Source organism: Danaus plexippus, chromosome 6 (assembly GCF_018135715.1).
Source record: "Danaus plexippus chromosome 6, MEX_DaPlex, whole genome shotgun sequence".
Classification (NCBI taxonomy): Eukaryota; Metazoa; Arthropoda; class Insecta; order Lepidoptera; family Nymphalidae; genus Danaus; species Danaus plexippus.
Genome location: NC_083540.1, coordinates 321572 through 343765, shown reverse-complemented (window position 1 = coordinate 343765; position 22194 = coordinate 321572). Strand labels below are relative to the sequence as shown.

At 41.2% G+C, this 22194-nt stretch overlaps 4 protein-coding genes across 6 annotated transcripts; 3 read left to right on the top strand and 1 right to left on the bottom strand.

Annotated features, from left to right (window-relative positions):
- The first annotated feature begins 370 nt into the window (after positions 1–370).
- LOC116778819 (BOS complex subunit NOMO1) lies at positions 371–8316 on the top strand. Its single transcript, XM_032672861.2, has 18 exons — positions 371–564; positions 682–1068; positions 1150–1309; positions 1394–1642; positions 1734–1902; positions 2382–2552; positions 2840–2921; positions 3232–3422; positions 3684–3877; positions 4193–4354; positions 4683–4856; positions 5039–5219; positions 5309–5511; positions 5704–5891; positions 6066–6206; positions 6583–6676; positions 6753–7109; positions 7698–8316. Exons 1-18 carry the CDS (start codon positions 422–424, stop codon positions 7845–7847), a joined length of 3396 nt encoding a protein of 1131 aa, XP_032528752.2. The 5' UTR covers positions 371–421; the 3' UTR covers positions 7848–8316.
- Positions 8317–8646: 330 nt separating this feature from the next.
- On the bottom strand, positions 8647–10275 carry LOC116778856 (uncharacterized). 2 transcript variants are annotated; one of them, XM_061529780.1, is made up of 4 exons: positions 10125–10275; positions 9721–9841; positions 9533–9622; positions 8647–8795 (listed from the first exon to the last, which is right to left on the bottom strand). In XM_061529780.1, exons 1-4 carry the CDS (start codon positions 10159–10161, stop codon positions 8717–8719), a joined length of 327 nt encoding a protein of 108 aa, XP_061385764.1. In that variant the 5' UTR covers positions 10162–10275; the 3' UTR covers positions 8647–8716. The 2 variants fall into 2 exon arrangements, with proteins under 2 accessions (XP_061385764.1, XP_032528801.2); XM_032672910.2 differs by lacking the exon at positions 10125–10275 and adding an exon at positions 9926–10115.
- A 4709-nt stretch (positions 10276–14984) lies between these two features.
- Positions 14985–15667, top strand: LOC116778851 (alpha-crystallin B chain-like). The gene has a single exon (XM_032672906.2). The coding sequence runs from the start codon at positions 15054–15056 to the stop codon at positions 15549–15551; it is 498 nt and encodes a 165-aa protein (XP_032528797.2). The 5' UTR covers positions 14985–15053; the 3' UTR covers positions 15552–15667.
- Positions 15668–17107: 1440 nt separating this feature from the next.
- On the top strand, positions 17108–21165 carry LOC116778848 (phospholipid scramblase 1-like). 2 transcript variants are annotated; one of them, XM_061529788.1, is made up of 5 exons: positions 17108–17236; positions 18865–19061; positions 19837–20028; positions 20442–20588; positions 20677–21165. In XM_061529788.1, the coding sequence occupies exons 2-5, from the start codon at positions 18867–18869 to the stop codon at positions 20698–20700; spliced, it is 558 nt and encodes a 185-aa protein (XP_061385772.1). In that variant the 5' UTR covers positions 17108–17236; positions 18865–18866; the 3' UTR covers positions 20701–21165. The 2 variants fall into 2 exon arrangements, with proteins under 2 accessions (XP_061385772.1, XP_032528794.1); XM_032672903.2 differs by having other exon boundaries at positions 17110–17183.
- The last annotated feature ends 1029 nt before the right edge of the window (positions 21166–22194 follow it).

The window sequence follows — 22194 nt, the reverse complement described above, 5'->3', positions numbered from 1 at the left end:
TTGACATTTGACTCCATGGTAAGAGGTTTTATACCTTTTTTTTTTACCAAAAAGCGGATTTGCAATAGGTTAAATATTAATTTTTATTTAAAAATGTAACATATTATACATATTAATGTTTATTTAATATTTTGATGGATTCCTTACGATGGATATATTAATATCAGTTCCGAATCGAATTCCAGCATATCAATTTATATTCAAAAAGTACCCTTAACGTTACTTTATTATTATTATAAATTGTTGGTAGATAGCCTTAACTTGTTTTGAAATGACAAAAAATATTAAATAGTAAAAGGAACATAACATCTCGATGCAAGTTATCTGTACATTTCTTGCATTAACTATGAAATGATTTGTCATTATTGTCAGTTGTCATGTCTGAACTCTGAAACTTGATAATAGATTAAGTGGGACTAAGATGTTCGAGGGAAATAGTTTTTATTTTCATTTAATTTTCTTATTATCATTAATATCTTCAAGTTACAGTAATGATATCTTAGGATGTGGTGGTTTCGTAAAAAGTCATGCCAGCATAGACTTTTCTAAAATCGAAATCGGCTTGTAAGTTAACCTTAAATTAAACATTTAATCTAATAAGATATGTAGGTCATGTATTAAACTAATACATTTTTGTTTGTCTGTGACATTCATTGCTTCTTACCTCAATTTTGTCCATAGATATACTAGAGACGGTAGTCTCAAAGAGAAGACTGAGTGCGCACCCACAAACGGTTACTATTTCTTACCTCTATACGAAAAGGGTGAATATGTTTTAAAAGTTCATCCGCCCGCTGGATGGAGTTTTGAGCCATCGCAGGTAGAATTAGACATAGACGGTGTGACCGATCAGTGTTCGATCGGCCAAGACATAAACTTCGCTTTCAACGGATTCGGTATAACCGGCAAGGTGATCACCGCCGGTCAGGTCAGCGGCCCCAGTGGTATCAATATACAGCTTGTGAATGAGAAAGGAGAGACCAGAAACACAGTAACAACATCTGGCGGAGATTTCCATTTCACCCCTGTGATACCTGGAAAGTATGTTGTTAAAGCGTCTCACCCTCGGTAAGTTAGTATTTTATTCTAGAAGCTATATGAAGACAGTTTCACACTTATCCTTTGGATGGTCCTTAATTGTTGTTTCAGATGGAAGTTGGAACCTGCACATACTGTTGTGCAAGTGAAGGAAGGCAACACCGCTTTGCCTGTGGGGGTTTTAGCCGTTAAAGGCTATGATGTTTCGGGTTCCGTGACATCATTCGGCAGCCCCTTGGGTGGAGTTCATGTACTACTTTACTCCAAAGAGGTATGGGCTTACAGTTGCTATATAGATTTAAATATCAACTACTCTATTTAATTTGAATTTGTTATTTTATTTCATATTGTTCAGGAGAAACCTAAGTTCCGCGTGGAGGGCTGCAAGACTGCACTTCTTCAAGGTGTTCCGGATGCTCCTATTTGTTATTCAGTCACTGATGCTAATGGGGAGTTTAAGTTTGGTCTCGTGCCAGCTGGAGAGTACAAACTACTAGCTTTGGCCAAGACACCGGGGCAGACCTTCCTCACATACAACATCAAGCCTGATTCGGTGCCGTTCAGTGTACTTCATGATAGCTTGTATATTAGAAATGCTTTTGAGGTGAGTCAAATATACCTGTATTCATTATAAAATGAAAAGATAACACTTGTCTTGTGATAAATGTAATTTTCACGGAGTATTTTATCTCAAGGTTATGGGATTCTCAATCGTGGGTTCCGCTCTGTCAGCTCCGGGTGGTAGTGGTATTGCAGGAGCTCAGGTGCTGTTGGCGGGACAAGCTGTCACCACCACTGACAAGAAGGGGCACTTCACACTCAGTGGACTGAAACCAGGGGAATACTCACTGACCTTACAACATGGTTTGTTTGTTAAAACACATTTGTGTTGCTTTAGTCTTCAACGAACAAACACACGACTTGATTGTATTTGAATATATAGAGTTTAATTCACAGACTGAGTCGAGGCCTCATAGGGTCATTGTTCAATAAAATGAAACCTGGTATCCCGATGGTCCGAGTCCGCAGCCCATGTGTGTTGAATGTTTTATTTAATATTATCCAGTGTTAGCTCAACCGTGCAGAGTGCTATAACGTTACACACATGATTACATCAATTTAATGTCGGCGGTGGCTTCTCTATAGCGTTTCTTACAGCAAAGCTACAAAAACACTGAATGACTTTCACAAGAAGCCCCGCTAGGCGCCGCGTCTCTCCTGATAGAACATTCATACACGTGGATATAATATATAGAACTACTTTCACTGTCGCTGTACCGACAAACTACGACTAGGAAACTTAAGGAGGCTAATACATGAACTGAGTTCCTCTTCATCGTCAGAGCACTGCAGCTGGGAGGAGAAGCAGCTGTCTGTGAGTGCGAGCGGTGTGGGGAGTCCCTTGACGATGGTGGCGTCACGCTGGAAGGTGTGCGGGTCGTTGACCCCACCCGAATCTCGCATCGTGCAGCTGCGTGGACCGACGGACGAGGACCTCACAACTAAAGCTGATGGTTCGTGAATATCAAATATGTCATTGCCGAACATGCCGGAGCTGGTCTCATGCTGTTGGCAATGTCCTACAGCTGACTCATTATGTACTGACTTTATCATTTAATTCTATTCAATAATCGGGTAAGGTGTTACTTGAGGCCTTATCTGTTCCTCCCTCACGGTTCCGTAGCTCAACCTGCGGTGTCCGCGTGTATTCCCCTATGCTCCGTGTATCCGGTGCACGCCTAGCGTATCCCCGCGACCCGTGCGTTCTCAGTGGACCGTTGATGGTGATGTATATTTCCAGGTAGCTGGTGTTCCCTGCTGCCCCCGGGCTCGTACTCCGCGCGCGTGTCCGTCACGGAGCAGGAGCAGAGGGACGGCCTCCAGTGAGATCTATATCATTAATATATATAATGTTCCCCCATGAGCGACTGCCCTCCTCGCCCTCAGAGACTGGGCCATGTGACGTGGCCCACGTGAAATATGAATTAACATGATTCAGTAATCACTGTAACATTATAACTGGACTGCGCAGTCGAACGGAAAATATAGAATTAAAAATTGTTTGACACGATCAGGATTCGATTTTGCAGCCCGGGACGGAGCGTTCCCGTTGCTTTAACAGTTCAGTGAACCTTCGCTGACTTCGAGTGTATGAATTACCTCTTGTATATATTGTCTCATCGCTTTCTGCAGGTTCTATCCGGAGGTGCAGCACGTGTCGGTGGGCGGGGCGCCCGTCGGCGGGGTCTCCTTCAGCCAAGTGCGAGCGCGGGTGAGAGGCTCCGTGAACTGCGCCCCGTACTGCCGCGGCCTGAGAGTGGCGCTGCGCCCCCTTACAGCCGACGGGACTTACGCGGGCCCGCCACGCTACGCGAACATCGTCGGTCAGTATATAGGAAGCTGACAAAAAATAATATTTGAAATGTGTACCGAAATTATAACGGTTAATTTTAAAGATTATTGATTTATATAATAAAATGGTGAACCGGCGGCGACAAGAAAAACCTTGTGTGTCACAACATGAACTGACCTAATATAAATAAAATAAGAGCAAAATTATATATATATATATATATATAAATAATGTCATTTTGGTTGTGGCTTCTACAGTTATAGAATGAATGTCGTGTGTGTTATGATGGCAGACGGAGCGTACACGTTCGAGGAGGTGGTCCCTGGCAGCGTGGAGGTGTCAGTGGTGGAGGGCGGCGCGGGCGAGGCGCGTCTGTGCTGGAGGCAGGCCGCGCACAACGTGGTGGTGGCGCAGGACCTGCCGCCCGTCACCGAGTTCACACTCACCGGCCTCGGCCTCGTCATCACCGCCTCGCATGACATGGAGGTAAAGTCGTGGCTCGACTCGATATTTTATTATTTAGACGGCGCTAACATCTACAATAATCTTGCACAATATTTTTATTGTGCAATAATATTGAACACCTGCTCAGAACAGTGAACTGAAAAATACAGCGCAATACTAACCCCACACAGTAAAAATGTACATATGACGCAATAAAATTGAAACTCGCTCTAACTCCTGCTCGATCATTGCGCAATCTTCCAATACGATCCCTACACTGCAGATAGTATTGTACAATCAACTGCATCGTACTATATTATTGTAGTAATGATGTTCACGGTCGTGTCGTGTTTCCAGGTGGAGTACACGAGCGTCCACTCCTCGGGCGTGGTGAAGGTGTCTGCGGGCCGCAGCCTGGTGTGTGTGCCGCCCGCCCCTCGCTACACGCTCACCGCCCGCGGCTGTCACCGTGTCTCGCCGCCCACCGTCGACGTCGACATGCAGGGAACGGACATGCCGGTGAGGAAATCAGCACCGGTAGCGACCCTCACTGATAGACAGCTCCATCTTCTCCGCCCGTGATTGGGAATTATATAAATGAAGCGAAATGTCGTAAAGTCTTTGCTAGCACACACTTCTACAGAGACTTAGGCCGATGTTATGAGTAACAAGACTCGTATGGAAGCTCACGATGATGGAGGTTACTGTTGCCTGATCACACTCGCGGTTAATTAATGAGATCTTACAATCATATAACTGATAGCAATGAAGGTCGCTTGTAATACATTTATCTTTAGTTAATGATCGGTTAGTAACAGGTGGATGTATCTTGGTCTGTGTGTTCCAGAGCGCGTCGTTCAAGGCGACGGCGCACGCCTCCACCATCACGATCTCGTCTCCGGAGCGCGCCACGGACGTGAGGTTGCACGTCACCACGGACGGCGGCCCCGCCACCGTGGACCTGCAGCCCGAGGCTCACGGCGACGGTTTCCTCTACACCCACACCATGTACCTGGCCGAGGTGATCCACCGAACCACTACCATCGTATCTTGACATCCTGCCTGTATGACAGAGGCTGGGTGGAATAACATCTAGTAATAATAAAGCTTCTGATATTCTTAATGGACCCGCGGCCCGCTGAATTGAACCTGTCTGGTGTTTAATATATAACGTGCTAATCAAAACACCCGCGTGTCCGTCAGGGAGAAGTGGCGTCCGTGCTGATGGAGTCGTCGACCCTGCTGTCGGTCCCGGGCGGGCGGCAGGATGTTGTGGGGGCGGCGAGCTGCTCCAGGGCGCTCGCCCTCAGGGCGGTTCGAGCCAGGAAAGTCACGGGCCGAGTCGTTCCGCCAGTAGAAGGTGTCACCATCACTCTGCAGGGAGGTAGGTCGCGCTTGTGTGGTTCATCGTTCTCTCAGCCCGCCTCGTGCATATAAGAGTACCAGGAAGTGATATCCACTCTCGTGTTCCAGGTGACGTGAAGCTGTCTCAGGTGACCAAAGCCGACGGCCTCTACAGCTTCGGTCCCCTGGACGCGTCCGTGTCGTACAGCGTCACGGCCGAGAAGGAGTCGTACGTGTTTAGTGAGGTGGAGCCCTCGGGAGACGTGCGCGCTCACCGCCTGGCCGAGATACAAGTACAGCTCGTCGACGACAGCAACAACCAGCCGCTAGAGGTGACAACACACGCGCAGTGTTCAACGCGCTCCTAGAAATGACGGATCGAGATTAAGAAATCGTAAAAGTAGTTACACGATGAGGAATCGACACGTGTCGGGATCGGTTCTCATCAGAAGTAGTAAAATTAAGGTCTTGAAAACAAACATCGGAAAATGTAAAACCATATATTAACCTGATGTTGTCCCCAGGGGGCGCTGGTGTCCATCTCCGGGGGCTCGTTCCGTCTGAACGCGCTGTCGGCGGCGGGGCGGGTGGCGGCGCGCTCGCTGGCCCCGGCCTCGTACTACGTGAAGCCACACATGAAGGAGTACCGCTTCCAGCCGCCTCACACGCTGCTGGACGTGGCGGACGGACAGACACACACGCTCACCTTCAGGTAGCGACACCTCACTTACATGACGGTCTGTCAACCACGGGCTGGAAAGTAATCGAAACCTCGGCTCGAATACGAGAACACGAGAAGTGGAGACGGGAGATCTAGATTCGTTATATGACTAGCGACACCGAGCGGGCGGGAGCAGCGCGCTTACATAGGACATTGATGTTACAGAGGTGTTCGCGTGGCGTGGTCGGCCGTGGGGCGCGCCGTGTGTGTGGGCGGCTCGGGGGTCCCCGGGCTGGCCCTCCGCGCTGTGGGGGACTCCGATTGTCACACGCAGGACGCCGTCTGCGATCAGGACGGATATTTCCGGTGAGCAACCAACGAACACTAATTTTTAGATTGGTTCCTCGACCTCGCCTGATGTATAGAGTTTCACTAATGAACGTGTCACCCGGAGACTTGGAAGCGTTACATTTACAATAATATTCTTTTGTCACTTTATTTCGTACCCGACACTCTTCAAAGGAGATGTGCTCGTTTTTTCTGTGATTTCTCTCATTTTATGGACATCGGATAACGTTTATAATAATGATTTTAAAGCCACGGTTTGTATGTAGTACTCAGGATGCTGCAGCTCCTGACAGGAGATATTCATTTTTCATATGGAATTAGTTTATTTGCTAAAATAGAACGTAGCGTCCTATTCTTATAAATTTGAAAGTTCATATAAATATATCATCTCCAGCATCCGCGGCCTGCTGCCCGGTTGTACGTATTCCATCCAGCTGAAGGAATCCTCGGAGCCGGCGCGTCTAGCGGACACGCCGCTCGTCATAAAGGTATATAGGGATTGATTACGGAGGTAAGAACACTGTGGGGCTCTAATCTGTAACTAACCTTTGTGTTCCGGACAAGATGACGGAGAGTGACGTGCTGGACCTGCGGGTGATCGTGATCCGGCCCCACCAGGTGTCGGACACGCTGGTGCTGGTGCGCTGCTCCAACCCCGACCACTACAAGACCCTCCGCCTGACCCTCAGCCGCGAGTCCTCTTCGCCCGTGTTCTCCACCAAGCTGGACCCGGCGGGCTACTCCCAGGTCAACAACCCCGGCCTGCTGTACCCGCTGCCTCGCCTGCCGGCCGATAATAACTCTTATGTGGTGTCGTTGGAGTCTACCCTGTCCAAGGTGACTCACTCCTATGAAGAGGCGGTGCACTACTTCGTGTCGGACGGACGCTTCCGCTACTTCGAGATCAATTTTGATCCCAAGGCGAGTCTCTGTATATATTATGGTATCACTAACTGTCGTCACACTCGAGCCATCCATCTCTCAACAAATATAATGAGGAAGTAGATTTTTAAGTGTAGCAACGCAGCTATCGTTGGGAGTTGGGGCTCGATGAACAATTTAATACTGAGTTAAAGTGAAAAGACGAGTATTTACTTTCTGAGGATCGTAATGTACGGCTTGTGTCCTGGGTTATCAAACACTGCCTCTAGACAGTAGACCGACCTCGCTTCCCTTCATATGCAACAATATCATTACTAGAATATTCCATTACATTATTCTTTACATTCCTACTCGTTTACAAACATTAACAACAGGAATATTCTAGAAAAGCTACAGAGAAAACTTTCGTCCACCCGTCACTAGATGGCGCTGTCGTCTCAACGTCGAGAATTTTCTACCATCTCGGAGCTTCTCTTTAAGCAAGCGCTTCGTTATTATAAATTTTCATCTTTAAATTATAAAATAAAAGTAAATAATGACTCGTCCAGTTGTTGTCCTGGCAGAGAAATGTCAGCTCGGTACATAACAATGTTGTCATATGTAAGGTGTCGGACCTCTACATTCCAGGTGAAGTCGTCGGAGCAGGAGCTCCGCCAGTCGTCGCTGCTGCTGCTGCCGCTGCTGGGAGCGCTGGTGCTGCTGTACTTCCAGAGACACCGCCTGTTGGCCCTCGCACCCGACCCCATCAAGAGAGTATCGCGCAAGAAGACGCAGTAGACGATGCATACACACAACAATCACACAGGAATTAACGACTCGTAAAGAACAACACGTGTTACCTGAAGACGAGCGCGCCTTTGACTTCAACCCCAGCCTCTCCTGTCCGTTTCTTCGAGGGACCTTCGCCACCAACCACGAGCACCAGCGGCACGGAAACGGTTCAATGTTACATTTAGATTAGTTTAAGGATACTCGTATTATCTTGTTAACTTGATGGAACACAGAGTGCTACAGTGACTGAGGACAATGCGGAGAGAGTCAACATTCCACCGAGGGAAGTGTGAGCGAGCAAGCGAGTGAAATGTTTATAAATATACTGTATAGGAGAACATTACGGAGAATTAGATTAGTTAGTACTGTGTCGGTCACCTGGATATATTTATATATTTATTTATATATGGTTAGTCGTTCCTTGTGTCGCGTTTATTTAAGTGTGATGGTCAATAAATGGGAATGTTCATAGTGATTTTGTAATTTTATTTCAAAGTTGGCAAAAGACCAGACGGTCTACTTCATGAAGGTCTATGAACCTCTGCGACACAAGGGTTGTTGCGGATGCGTTGCCGACCTTGATTGTGGGGGAGGGAGAGGAAAGGGGGGGAAGTCTACCATTTTATACATTTCACATATAATACGAAAAACCCAAACTCTTCAGTCATGTTATATGAGCCACAGCGAGCCTCGGTCGGGACGGTGACGGATCAGCTCGAGCTGAACGTAGACAGTACGTGGCCGTCGCGACCCTCGCTACAAGATGAAGTTCTTAAAGATAAGCCTAGCGCATTAAAACTTCATGTTAAGTCGTTAGATAATTTATTTATTTATGAAGCAAAATAGTTACAATTAAAATAATTAAAAAAAAGGTTTTATCTATAGCAGGAGTACCTCTGGGAGCACTCGGCCAGCGAGCGCGCGTGGTGGTCCCACAGACGGGCGTTCTCACGGCTGGAATTATAGATATACAGACTTAAAGAAATATTGACATCACACGGAAACTGAGAAAATACGTTTAATATATGTCATTAGGGTATTGATAAGTTCTGGTCTGTGAAGTGCTGCCCCGACCGCTCGTGGCCTTCACAAACGCAAACAGTATACTACAGATGTTTCAATATAGCTGTAGGCTGCAGCACAACCTCGAGAGATCCCTGAGGGACAAGCGGGGAAGTTTATCATAAGGATCTTATCATTGTTATCAATGACCTACCGGTTAATGTGCCGTTACTTAGTTTTAAGCTATTGCACAGCTTTCACCGCGGGCTGTGAGCGCGGCGACCGAACTAAGAAATTCCGTAACGAACATAAACCGAACCCCCCCCCTCCCTAACGGGTGGGTGCGACTAGTCGTGTGTGTGTAGATTAACTAACAGCTCTTGACTGATTGTATCTCTTAGACACGCCGCTAGTTGAGACAGCGTGCCTTTTAATAATAAAATAAATAATTATATTTGCATGACCTGATAAAAATTGCTATGCAATAGATTTACCGCGGCAGTCTCCGCGTGCCACATGTACCTATTTTTTTTTAATTTACGCTCAAACTCCAGGTGGTACTATCAAATCAAAAACAATTTTTCCCTGATGCGTTTTAAGATTTAAATGTTCATTTAGTTTGATAGGAGAGGAGCAGAAGAAGCGATTCTCATGGCAATGTGCGTCCATGTATCTATAATAGTACTTACTTGACAAAATACAGTTCGAAAGCAGCGAAGAAGTTCCTGTTGGATCTGGCGTGAAGCCTGCACAGTCTCAGCTTCTCGCACTCCTCTTCACTAAAGAGAACATGAGTGACGACACGCCATCAGTTTTTATCGCAATATTAAGAGCGCTCATAACGATGTATACGTAAGTCTCTTTTACATTAACTTACCTTCTTTTAGCTCTTATCTTGGAAATCTCTTTGTCCGAAAATCCTCCGCCGACCAGCGACGGATTCACAAACCGTTTTTCTACGTTGTGTTCAAATGTACCGCGGTGGTCGCTGATGACTTCTGGAAAACAGTTCACATGTATGGAAGCCGTCCTTTGAACAGACGCGAAGAGTTCGGAAATTATAAACGGAAAATATAAACCACCTGCTTGTAAGTCTCTCAGCGATCTAGTCTGGACGATACCAGCTAACAGAGCTGACAGAACGACCACGAATATAGCTCCCATGTTGCAGTAATGATGTAAGATACAACCGAGGTAATTAAATTAACGATAAACACGTGAATGTTTGTGTGATTCAGTTTCCATATTTTATATTAAAGCTATATATACAAGACCTCTCACCCCCTCCACGGACAGACCGACGCGCCGTTGACGCCATTCACGCTTTATATTGGTAAAACAAATATGAAGAAGTCATTATCTCCGCGAGCGTTAGTCATAGTGCGGATTAACACCAGTTAGAATCGGTTCAGCGCTGTTTACTTTGTGGATATCGTTTTAACCGAAATAACTTGAAGAGGCAAATAATTATATTATAGTAGGAGCACAGTTCACATATTTTTACACACATATTATTTAATATTATTGCTTTTTGTATTTGGTGAGTGCGAGTGTTGCTCGGTTGGGCTAAATTATATACTTACCTACTATCTTGGATGTGATTGATGTTTTCTTTAATACCCTACATTTTGTTACTTGACATAGAGACAAAGAAGTTTTTATATATTCTTCTCTGGCCGTCCATTTTTAAGAGCAAATTGGATTTTTATATTTATATGGAAGAGTATGTTGTTTCAAAATTAATATATATACAACAATTTTCTTATGAGTCCATCGATTATATTTTAAACTTTTGAGCAACACCTTTTCTCTTATGTGGTAGAGGCTAGCTGTGGTCAAATTACTATAGCTCGAAAATGGGCTGGCTCGACCGGGGAAATACCACACTCTCACAGAAGATCGGCGTGAAGAAGCCTTTAATGACTTCGATTCGTCCGATGAGAGAGAGAGCCGGTTGCTCTTTCCCTGTTCACACCCTTTCCTGTCATTTCCTCCCCTCACCTCTTTCTCTCTAAAATGGAGGATATAAGAGCCAATGGACTTACCACCAAGGATGCCAAAGACCGTGAAAAGTGGAGGAGTTTGAGCAGAAAGGCAGACCCTGGTTAAAACTGGGATAATTGCCAGGAAGAATAGGAAGACATAAAGTGTCAAAATGGCACACCTATAGAAATAAAACACAATACATACATGTATGTGACAAAACTAATTATTAACGTGAACGAACCCGAACACAGGAGCTAGATATTAATCAAACAGTATTCGCGATACATTTACTGAAATGATTATCGAGATCAACTCAAGATATGTTTACTTCAGTCACGCGTTCAAGGAGCTCAGCGCGGGTGACTCACGACGCTGTCAGTATGAACACGACACCTTTATCAATATTCAAGCAGCATCACCAACAACCTGGCTCCAGTGACTTGATTTACATTGACTTTTCTGTTCTGTAAGAGTTTCTGTGAGAGTGATACTAGCGAGGGTTGGTGCTCCTTGACCTGACGTCGACCTGACCTCGACGGGTCTGAAGGATTCAATGGTGCTTCTAAGATGCCTTCCTTTCAAGCAGAAATACGGAGCGAGTAGTAATGTCAGTGTTTAAAAGCTTGCTTGTTGACTTGGTATTGATTAAAACGACATCTATTTACTGACTTGTCCAACAGCTTAGTTCAGTTCTCAAGTTTTGTATTTCTTAAATTGTAAATGGTTTAAATTAATTTTCAAGCACATATGAAACATAGATTACGTTTCGTATGTTGAGTTTTTTATAATGTCAATTGTCTTACACAGTTAACAGTAGGTATACTTGGTACTAAAGAATTAAGTGCTCACATGTTACATATACGCGAATGAATACTTTTTTACATCTCGCCAGCTTTCCGACTACTCGGCAACCGTGACCACGGAGAAACGAGATGAAAGACACTCTTAATACATCCGAACACTTCCAGAGTATACTCTCAGTAAAGCCGAAAATCATAGTTTCTCTACGTTTTTTTACGATTTTTTTTTAATTTTCACTCTAAATTAATAGAACATGTTTGAATAACTAACATCGTAAAATTTGTTATCGTAGTTAATTATCAATAACTGTCATGTCTTCATAAGGTAAGTGCTACATTAAAGCGACGCGGGGACCGGTGACATGTAGCAATGTGTTGTAGGGTTTAATCAACTATGCATTTTTTAGAATAAGTTGGTAGAGACACGGACAATACGCTATACGACCGGTCCAGCAACCGTTCCTACAATAATACAAAAGTTCTCATGACACCGCCTGCTCCATCACCTGTATTGTTATACATTCAATAAAGAATGGGAAAATCACTTTTTCAACGTGGAAACCATAAACATTACTTACAACATAAACTATAAATTTTACCTTAGACATGAGACGAAACCTCTCAGCATTCCATGGATTCACCGTGCGGGTGCCGGGAACATCGTGTTGCAGGGAGAAGAGCTTTAACAGTGCCTGGGACTTGCGACCCAGGTGTAGGTTTAAGGGGCCCCTATCTAACGCGCGTTCAACGCTCACCTCCACCGTCCAAAGTCCTCTCTCTACCCAACCAAATATGAAACGAACCTGCTAGGGCTGCCTTCGACGCACGTTCTCAGAATTAACTGATGTTAGTTCTTGGCAGGCCTAAGTCTTTTAGCAGGTTGTAGAGACATTTGGCTGTTATACCTCCCCTTCCTACTTCTACCGCGTACAAATTTACAACGAACATATTCTTAGTGAGTTCGTTAGTGAGCTCGTAATACTTGTTGACCTTGATGGCACGGTCTTTGGGGATGTTGGTTTCCCAAGGAACCGTGAGCTCTATTAGTACAACGCGATTTAAAATTCGCGAATATAAAAATATGTCCGGTCTGGAGGCCGACGCACAAATATCCTCTGGAATCTTATATTGCTTCTCCGATCCGCTCCGATGGCCTTTTAAGATTCATCCCAAAATTATTTCGATCCCTGAATAACGCTGACGAATCAGCCGATAAGCACGAGCCCGAGCCACAACTTCAAAACCTTTACGACGCTTGCATCTAGTTTTGACAGAAGGGTCTTACTAAAATCATAGACGAGGAAAGGCCAAATCAAACGTGATATTAGATAATTATCGTAGATCAAAGCTTTTTTGACGTTACTAATCGGTTGGTTATCGGCTTTGTTAAGATCGTTCAAAAAGCTATCTACTATTCCTTCTAAAGATGGAGTACGACCTATATTATCAATCTTCCGACCGAGAAATTTAAATGGTGCATTTTCCGTAACCGTAGAAACGCATTGACCGCCTATCGATAATCCCGGATCGTATGAGGTGTATATTGTATTTTGCCTACCGAGACACAGACAGTGACATTTACTTGGTTTTGTCCTCAATCCATCCGTCCACTCACAGAATTTATCCACCTCATCCAATAGAACTTGACAGTGTTTGGGGTTACGTGTCAGTATTGCGAGATCGTCAGCGAAGGCAAAGATGGATTCTGTGTATTTGTTATTGAACTTGAACCGATACCCCCATTTTTTCTCACTGCTTATTAGTTTATCTACTTATTAATAACAATATCAAATATTATTGGAGACAAACAACAGCCTTGAAATAGTCCTACATTATATCTCAAAATTTTTGAAACGCCTTCTTTAGATATTATAGAAAACTTTAATTTTGAGTAATATGACGCGATCATATCACTAACTACTGTTGGAAAGTTATTCCATCTTAGCGCGAATAACATTACCTCGTGTTGTATCGACCCGAACGCATTCTCTAAGTCTATCCAAACAAACTGTTATTTGCGTCTCGCTTTGTCTGGCATCTATTAAGCTCTCCGACAACAAAGTGTTGTGTTCTAGGCATCCAGAAATCCCCGGTAAAAAACCCTTCTGGTGATTTGGCCTAAAATACCTTTTATTAAGCATGAACCGCGTCATTCTCGTTTGCATGACCGAGAAAATATTAAAAAAAAAATATGAATATTTAAATAAAAATATATAAATATCAACATTAAGAAAACTTGCAGGTTTAATTCAAATAAAAACCAAGAATCTAGACACAAATTAGATTGTATCAGTTTTAAATAACTAATTTCAATGACTGCTGCATCTTACTGGTCATTATAAGTGACTGGGTGTCAAGTCACAAGTGTAACATATTTTAATATTGTCATTGACTATTGGATCTGACCTTTATTTTAAATTTCAATATAGAGTTAGATCAAGCAGAACGAAAGGAACCTCTGTGTCATGCACTCTTTGTATACTTTTCTTTAATACTTTTTTCATCGAGGCATGTGTTTACTTTCACCGATATTAGATGGCGCTGATCAAGTCCCATTACAATTATTCATATTATTAAAGTCGCCTTCCGAAGATACTTTGGACAAACTGACTGAAAGACAAATGATGAAGTGAGTATGATTGTGAACAGAATATTTACACTTTTTTCTTATGGATTTGATAATAATTAAAAGTTAAATACCTTTTAAGTTACTACGATTTCAAAATAAACGAAATTTGCTTTCACTTTTTTTTCATAACTATAATTTGAATAGTGATACTTTCTAATTCAGTGCAATAATATGAGTTTCAAATATATTTTGGCATCAAACGCGTGAAAATGAATTACATCCATATTTCATCACTTTTTGTATTGTGAAATAGTAAAAGTTATTGCGTAACTCCATCATGTAAAAATAACAGTCCATAATTTGAACAGCTAAATACAAAAGATAAAATTAAAAGGTTAATTTTAGAGAACAGATTAAAACAATCTTAAATCCTTTAGAAACGAATATTTTTGCATACCACTATAATTATTCAATCTATGATGACCCTACCCACGCTAGATAGAGCTACTATCGTTTGACTTTTCTATATAGGAGTAATAAATACAAAATATTTTAAATGGTTCACGTAAAAATTTATTATAAAAAAATAATAATTTTAATAAATTTATTAATACTATTAGACTTATTTTCAAGTTCCATTATGTTCTAATTAAACAGCTACTAGTCAAGAGATGGCGCTGTTGATAAAAATTTCTGTGGAATACTAGAAAATTCCCGATTATTCTCGCTGCTTCTTGATAACAGATGACGCCAATACGATCGGTATATAAGCACCGCAGAGCGGGGACGCATCTTAGTCACGAGTAAACAAACAAACGATTGCGTTACGAGGCAACGAGAAGAAAAATAACGAACATGTCCCTGATGCCGTATTGGTTGCGACATATGAGAAATCTAGCGTATCGGGACCCGGTCACGAGGATCCTCGAAGACCCGTTTGCAGTTTTCGCGAGGGACCCTTTCTTCAGAGACCCGGCTAAATACATCAGGCAAGTCACAGCGCCTTTGGAATCGGAACATGCTATTGAAGGGATCTACTCTGATGCCGAGTTAAAGGTCGACGGTAAGAAGGTGGAAGTTCACCTGGATGTTCAGAACTTTACACCGGAACAGATCCAGGTGAAGACAGTCGGTAATGAGATCACGGTCGAGGGGAAGAAGGAGATTAAGCGAGAAGATGGGTGGACTAAGAGTCACTTCGAACGACGTTTTCTATTACCCGAAGGTTTCCCGCCGGAGAGAGTGGAGTGTCATTTGGATAAAGGGAAGCTGAAGTTGGTGGCGTTCAGGGCGGAGCCTCTGACGGAAAGAAAGATACCAATTCAAGACAAGTCTGACAGTGATAAGAGCTAGGACGGTGTAAACTATAGGTAACTGTTGTGCAATATTTTTGTTAATTTTATTTAGACTGATTCGGTTAGTTATTTTAAGCATTAGTATTTGAAAATAAATGGTTTCAATAAATTGAATGTTGTTTTTCATTTTATAATGTCGTACTGGCAATTGTTCCCCTTTTTAATAATGTCCAGCTAATGTCTAGCTGAAACAAGGTTTAACCCTCTATAAAATTCCCATATATTGTGTTACGAGGGTGGGTAAATCTCCTTAAATAATATAATACTCAATATTTTTCCTGTTCAGTTGTCTTTTTTTAAATTATTAAATGTGAGGAGATTTGCGAGTAAGAATCGGAAACTAAGTCGCATTTATTTGAAAGCGCAAACTAGTGACTCTGGTACTGATGCCGGGAGACGGGTGGACCGTGGCCACTGTCACAGATGAACTTCCTCAGAAAGGAGCAGATTGTGTCCGATAAGAAGTTTAAAATTTTCATGAAATATCATCAGCTGAGAGATCGGCTTAAAACGTTCACATTTCTTAAATTATAAGTTTTGTAAAACAGATTTATTTAACGTAAAAAGAATTATATTACATACTTGTACCTTGAAACCAGAAGCTGAAAATAACATAAGAGGTACGTCGTTCCACCCGCCCAGCCTGTCCAACTTCACGTGCCATATTTTCTCAAGTACGAAGGATTGCTATCAATAATTATTTTCATCAGCGTGTCTGTTCCGCCCACAGACTCTGTGATCCGTCTATGTTATAATCCTGGTCTGATGATGAACACATTCTGCCTCGAGGTTGACTCATGTGTTGTTGATAAAAAACTAACAAATCGTATTTTAAAGTAGAAAAATAAGTATATAAAAAATAATTTCCAACCAAAAATTTTTTTTTTAATATTATATAAGTGTTGCCTACCTCTTTCTTGAGTCTGCGTCTACAATGAGACCGGAAATTTCTTCAAAATGTCCCTCATAACTCTTCCCCACGGGCTATTTGCCATTTTAACGAGAGTCAACAGACGGAAAGTCAGAGATATATAGATGAATACAGATGAGATTAATGAAATAGGAATTTAAGACTTGAAATAAAATAATGAATAAGACATAGTCTCTCAGCAAGACAATACTACTATAAGCTACAACTGGCCTTATGTTTACGGGCTAACGGAAATAATAGATGTAAATCTCGCGCCTTTAAAAATGGTTAAATAGTTCTGTGGAGGTCGCGGTGAGTGACTGTGTGATGTTAATTAAGGTTGAGGTGTGGCGACAACCCTTCACACACGATGTTTACCGAGGACATTGACCCTCGAACTTCCCTCAAATATATTATGTATCGTGTCCATTACTATAATATATAATATAATAAAAAAAAGCAACCACTTTAAATTCGAATAGAAAGATAATTCAAAACTACGTACATTTGCGATTATATATATTTTTCTTATCGATTTAATCGATTTTAGGTTGATTTAATAAATATCGTGTTATTAAGAATACGCTAAGGTGTAATATTTTTATATGTTATTGGTAATATTACTACTGGTCAGCATTAAGTGTCCAGAACTGAAGTAACGAGCTGTGTAGTCTCAGTCGTGAGCGGACCGCCCGCCCAGAGAGAGGTCACACTATACCGGTAATGCTGTGGAAAGAAAAATAATGCCATCGAGTGATTTAAAATTAAGTTCGGTAAAAGTTACAACACTATTAAAATATACGACAGTTTGTCCGTTATAGGTTATATATTATCCTTTTTATTATTTGTTTCATAAAGATTTTTAATGAAAACGGCTAATGCTATTAAGAATTAGTATACATTATACGGTTGCGATTTTCTACGTGTTTCTACGTGTTCGAAATATAACGAGTTATTGTGAGCCAAAAAATACCATTAGTATGTGGATCTTGATTTGCTACGTTGAAATGCTTTATATAAATAAATATGTTGAACACATTCCGTGTCCATGTAGCTACAAGTCGTTAGGAATTCATATGCAATGTCTCATTAACTGATATAATAATTTTTTTTTGACTCTGTTCATCAGTTGAACTATTTTAATATCATTTATATGGAAGTCTTAATATTTTTTTTTCAACATAAACTATAAAAAAAGTTGTTAATCTTTCATATAAAGGATAGTTTTAAAACTAAATGTCTTTTATCGTTCAAGATAGTTCACCCGCATTATAATTGGTTCAACTTTATGACGTAGCTGTATTCTTGAGGTTTATCATCTTTAATATATTAAAATGAAAGCTTATAGCACAGCCCTGGGTGATGAGAGTCACTCAGTCTATATTATTTCCGTGTGACTTGAACCCTGTGTGATGGTATTGATCCCGTCATGGCTGAACACACTTCATGTGTATATAGGTATACGCAACAATTATTCCTAACCTTATGAAATTTTTCTTATATGTTCTGTATATTCTCGTACAACTAAAGTCATCTAGGAATGAGTCGGTGAAAGAGTTTAAATCGCCCGTCTGTTTGTGCTTGAACGAATGCAACAGTAACGTGATCTCATAAAGAAACATCTCAAGGTGTTGTGTTCAACTATTGTGTGATGTTTTCCGTTGCTGCGCTCGGTCTCGTCTAACGATGAAATGAAGATCTCTGACGAATATATGAACGTGAAGTATTAGTAACAACTGACGTGTAATAAACTAAGAGCTGTTTATTTATTTACGAGGTTCGTTAAAACGCCCGCCCTCGGAGCGGATGCGTTCAGCTCGATGGACTGTTTATATGTCCGTCAGCTCATAACTCTGGAACTACAAGTCTATGATTCCCGACCAGTGATCTAGCGCGCGGGGAGCGATTCCGATTTGTTTTATGAGTTTGTTTTCGTTTCTGTTGGAGTTTTTTTTTATTAATCTGAGAGCTAGTTCTTGTTTGATATCTTTACTAGTTAATGAGTGAAAACACTTTCAGCTTTCACTAAATTATGTTCTATCATCAACAACCAAAATATATCTCAATGTGATTCAGAGTTGTGAAAACAGGCAACTGTAAGTCTGACGGCTGCTGACTTACAAAATTGTAAAGCCGTCGGTTCCAAGTCTCAAAGTGAAGATTTTTACTTTTCGACAAATGAAATATATTACCAAAACTTTGCAGCGTTATTTAATTTATTTTTTTAGTTTGTTCTTTATAACATTGAAAATAAACTTTTGCTCCTGAGAAAACTGTTTCACTCACGCGATACCTGATAAGTGGTGCTAATATACATACAGATATCAGACCAGACTTATCAGATTAGTGTTACGCTTATATTTTATGACAGAGTTTTAGTTTGTATAAAATATCATTTCAGGTATGGAAGTCCTGAAAGCCCTCGACCGTCTGGTAATCCGTGAGAGGAGTGACAGTTCGAGTAGCCGGTACGTGGTGCTGACGAGTGAGGGTGTGCCGGTGATGCAGGCCAGGGAGAACACGGGTCTGCTGCACCAGGTGCTGGCCGGCAGGAGCAGGGCCTTCCACATCGATATATATGATATGGAGCAGCATGAGGTAAGCTGGCGACTATCAGCTATCATCGAAAATGTCCAGTACAAGGTGTCCGAGCGTTTCCATATCTAAAATTATCTTTCATTAATACCAGGTCTTTATATATATTGTCTATTTACATCTACCTCAACTACACTCGTTAGTAACATACGAAATAGGATCTTTTAAATTTCTTCCTCAACAGTATTTTCACCTTAAACACTTCAGAGTACAACTTCCTTTCCGCAGCAGTCACCGTTTTAGATCCTAAAACGAATGATTGATATTCCTTGAGGTTAATGTCAAGGTCGACCTGCAATGTAGCTGGCGTGACTTTCATCGCATGGTAACGGTAGAAAACACGCAAACAGATTATTTTATGTTCCTTATATTATATATGTTGGTGGAAAATATAATTCGTATAATTATTGAATGCTGTCGTCGCTGTAGAAGCGAACATATGTAACTGTTTGTATCACAGTAGACGTCTCTCCCGAGTTTGGCAAATCGATTTGATATCGGAGACATGTACTTACTTCCCTTTTAAAGTATCCGATATCTGTTGTTTCTTCTGTTCGCTTCAAGCCAACAGGTTTGTATTATAATATCCGCTCCACTGAAATGTATTCTTTGCTGTTTTTCCTACAAAATATCTCCTCTTTTACTTTACCTCTACGTTCTGGTTGCAATGTAAAAATTGTACTATCGATATGCAGGCATTATTATCGGATTTGGAAAAAAACCTGTTTGGGGACAAAAAGTATGTTTATATTTCCTTATATATATGTATATATTATAGGTGATAAAGCTCCGTCGCCCGTACAGCGTCAGCTCGGACAAGATGGACGTGTGTGTGTGTGGAGAGACGGTTGCCGTGGTCAGGAAGGAGGTGACCTTCCTGAAGCCGGTGCTGGTCATCAATGACTCATCAGACAGGAACGTCATACGAGTCAAGGGCCCAGTCTCTATAACAGATGACTGCCACTTCGAGGTATCACAACATTTTATCACATCTATATAAGTCTAGGATGGAACTAGCTAGACTGATGGAGAGTCTCAAGTCCTAATAGACTACAGATTGAACTCTACGAAGTAAATGTTTGCAAAATTATTGTTCAGAGAAGCACACTGTTTGATGTTGCCCTTTGATAAATATAATGAAATAGTGTTGTTGTGTGGCAACACCGTGCGGTAAAGGAAGGTTGTAAAAGGTTTCCTCTATCATTTTGGTTTGACTCAAACAATGTTTCTTAAGAAAGGGAAACGTAATCCATAGCGAATTTTGCCACACCTTCAAGCCACAGCTATATGTTTTCATGTCTGGGAGTTGTATAATTTGAAGGTACTAAAACGAAGTAAGGAGTACGTCGACCTGCGGCCTGTAACGTGTTGTCATTGTTCCAGCTGTTTACAGCTGACAAGAAGACCCTGGGCGACATCAGCCGCAGGTGCCGACGTGTCGGGGCCGAGCGCGACCTGTTTACAATCAACTTCCCTCTTCAGCTGGATCCTCGGTACAAGGCTGCCGTCATTGGGACCTGCTTCCTCATTGTGAGTGATCTCGTTTCATATATTTGTTTGATTTAAAACCATTTTTCTAATATCGTTCATTTTAATATAACGTAACATGTTTTCGCAGAATTTCTTGTTCTATGAGAATTGAAGAAGGTTCTGGACTCCGCAGTCTTAATGTTAAAACACTCCTGTGATTGGCTTACTGTTATGAAAGTTCTCTTATTTTGCTTATTAGAAGAGGATCCTGTTTCTTTATTATAATTTCACAAACTTGTTAAGTTATTAAAAAGATGATTTTCAAAGTGAATTCTTATTATTAAAATCAGCGCCATCTAGTGTTGAGAAGCAAAACCTCAAAGAACTCATTTGTAGTTTCTAATTTTAATATACATTGATAGATGTCAGTTTACACAATGTAATGTATGTTTTTTTTTATCATTCAATGTATTTAGAGTTACTTAATTTGTCATGTTTCATTTTAATCCTTTAATAAGTATAGTTTTTAGTAAACCATTATAAATAGTTTTTCTTTCATAGAAGTTTTTTGAATTTATTATCAGTGTTTGACAAAACATTGCTATCGATCTTCAAATACATTCTTCACGAAAATTTATTACGCTTTTTATTTTAAGATTCGAATCGTCCTGTCCGACCTCCGCTAAGAGATAAACGAAAACAACTATTATCTTATGACCTGCGGCTCCAGGCTGTGTTAATGTTAGAGCATGTAAAGTTGTACATACATTTATTTCTATGTTCCATCGACGAAAGAACAAAAAAAACTTTTGAGTAAGAATTAACAGAAACATTACAACGATAACAGTAGGAGGGACTTAATAAATATAAAACAGCTGTCAAGATAATTTCCTGATTAGGTACATTTATTGGAAACGCTTCAAGTTTATGTAATCTTTTTTTTATATTAATCAGTGTGAAAAAAAATTAACCAGAACTTTGTCAACACGCTTTCATCAGCTTCACTTGTATATTCTTAGTTATCAATTGTCATTACTGTCAAGGTTTCATGCTTATAAACCCGTGCTGTCTAACATTATAAACTTACGTTTATTAATGTATTTTTTCTCGTTTCCTTTGTATCATGTAGTTTGTCTTAATGTACGAGTGTGATTGTTTGCTGTAGTCAGTCGCATTATGCAAAATGCCTCGTCCGGAGATGATTGCACTATAAATGATTCGATTCGTGTGATAAATTCAACTCCTGTGAGCGGTGATCAAACTCAGTAATTGCGTTCGTCAACTGTTCCGGCAGAATTGAGAGGAAATGAATCTTCCGAATTCCTTCATCAAATCTGCCGCAATTAAACAAAAGTTTTTTATTGCGCTCCTCTTTTTGTATGTTATTTAATATATATTTTAAGTTACTTACTATCGTACGTGTTTTATTATCCCTATTCATATTGTATTTATTGAATCTCAGCTAAAGTATTCAGTGACTGGGGACGAAGGAACCTTTGGAAGAAAAACAAAAATAAACGCTAACTTCAATTAGCGGTGACGGGGGTCGAGGCTGGACACGCTCGCCGTCTCATGGACGTAATATAATAAAGAGAAAATAAAACGGAGCTTAGATTTTATGATTAAATAATGAATAGTGGCCTTTACCCGGGACCAGCTTTATAAA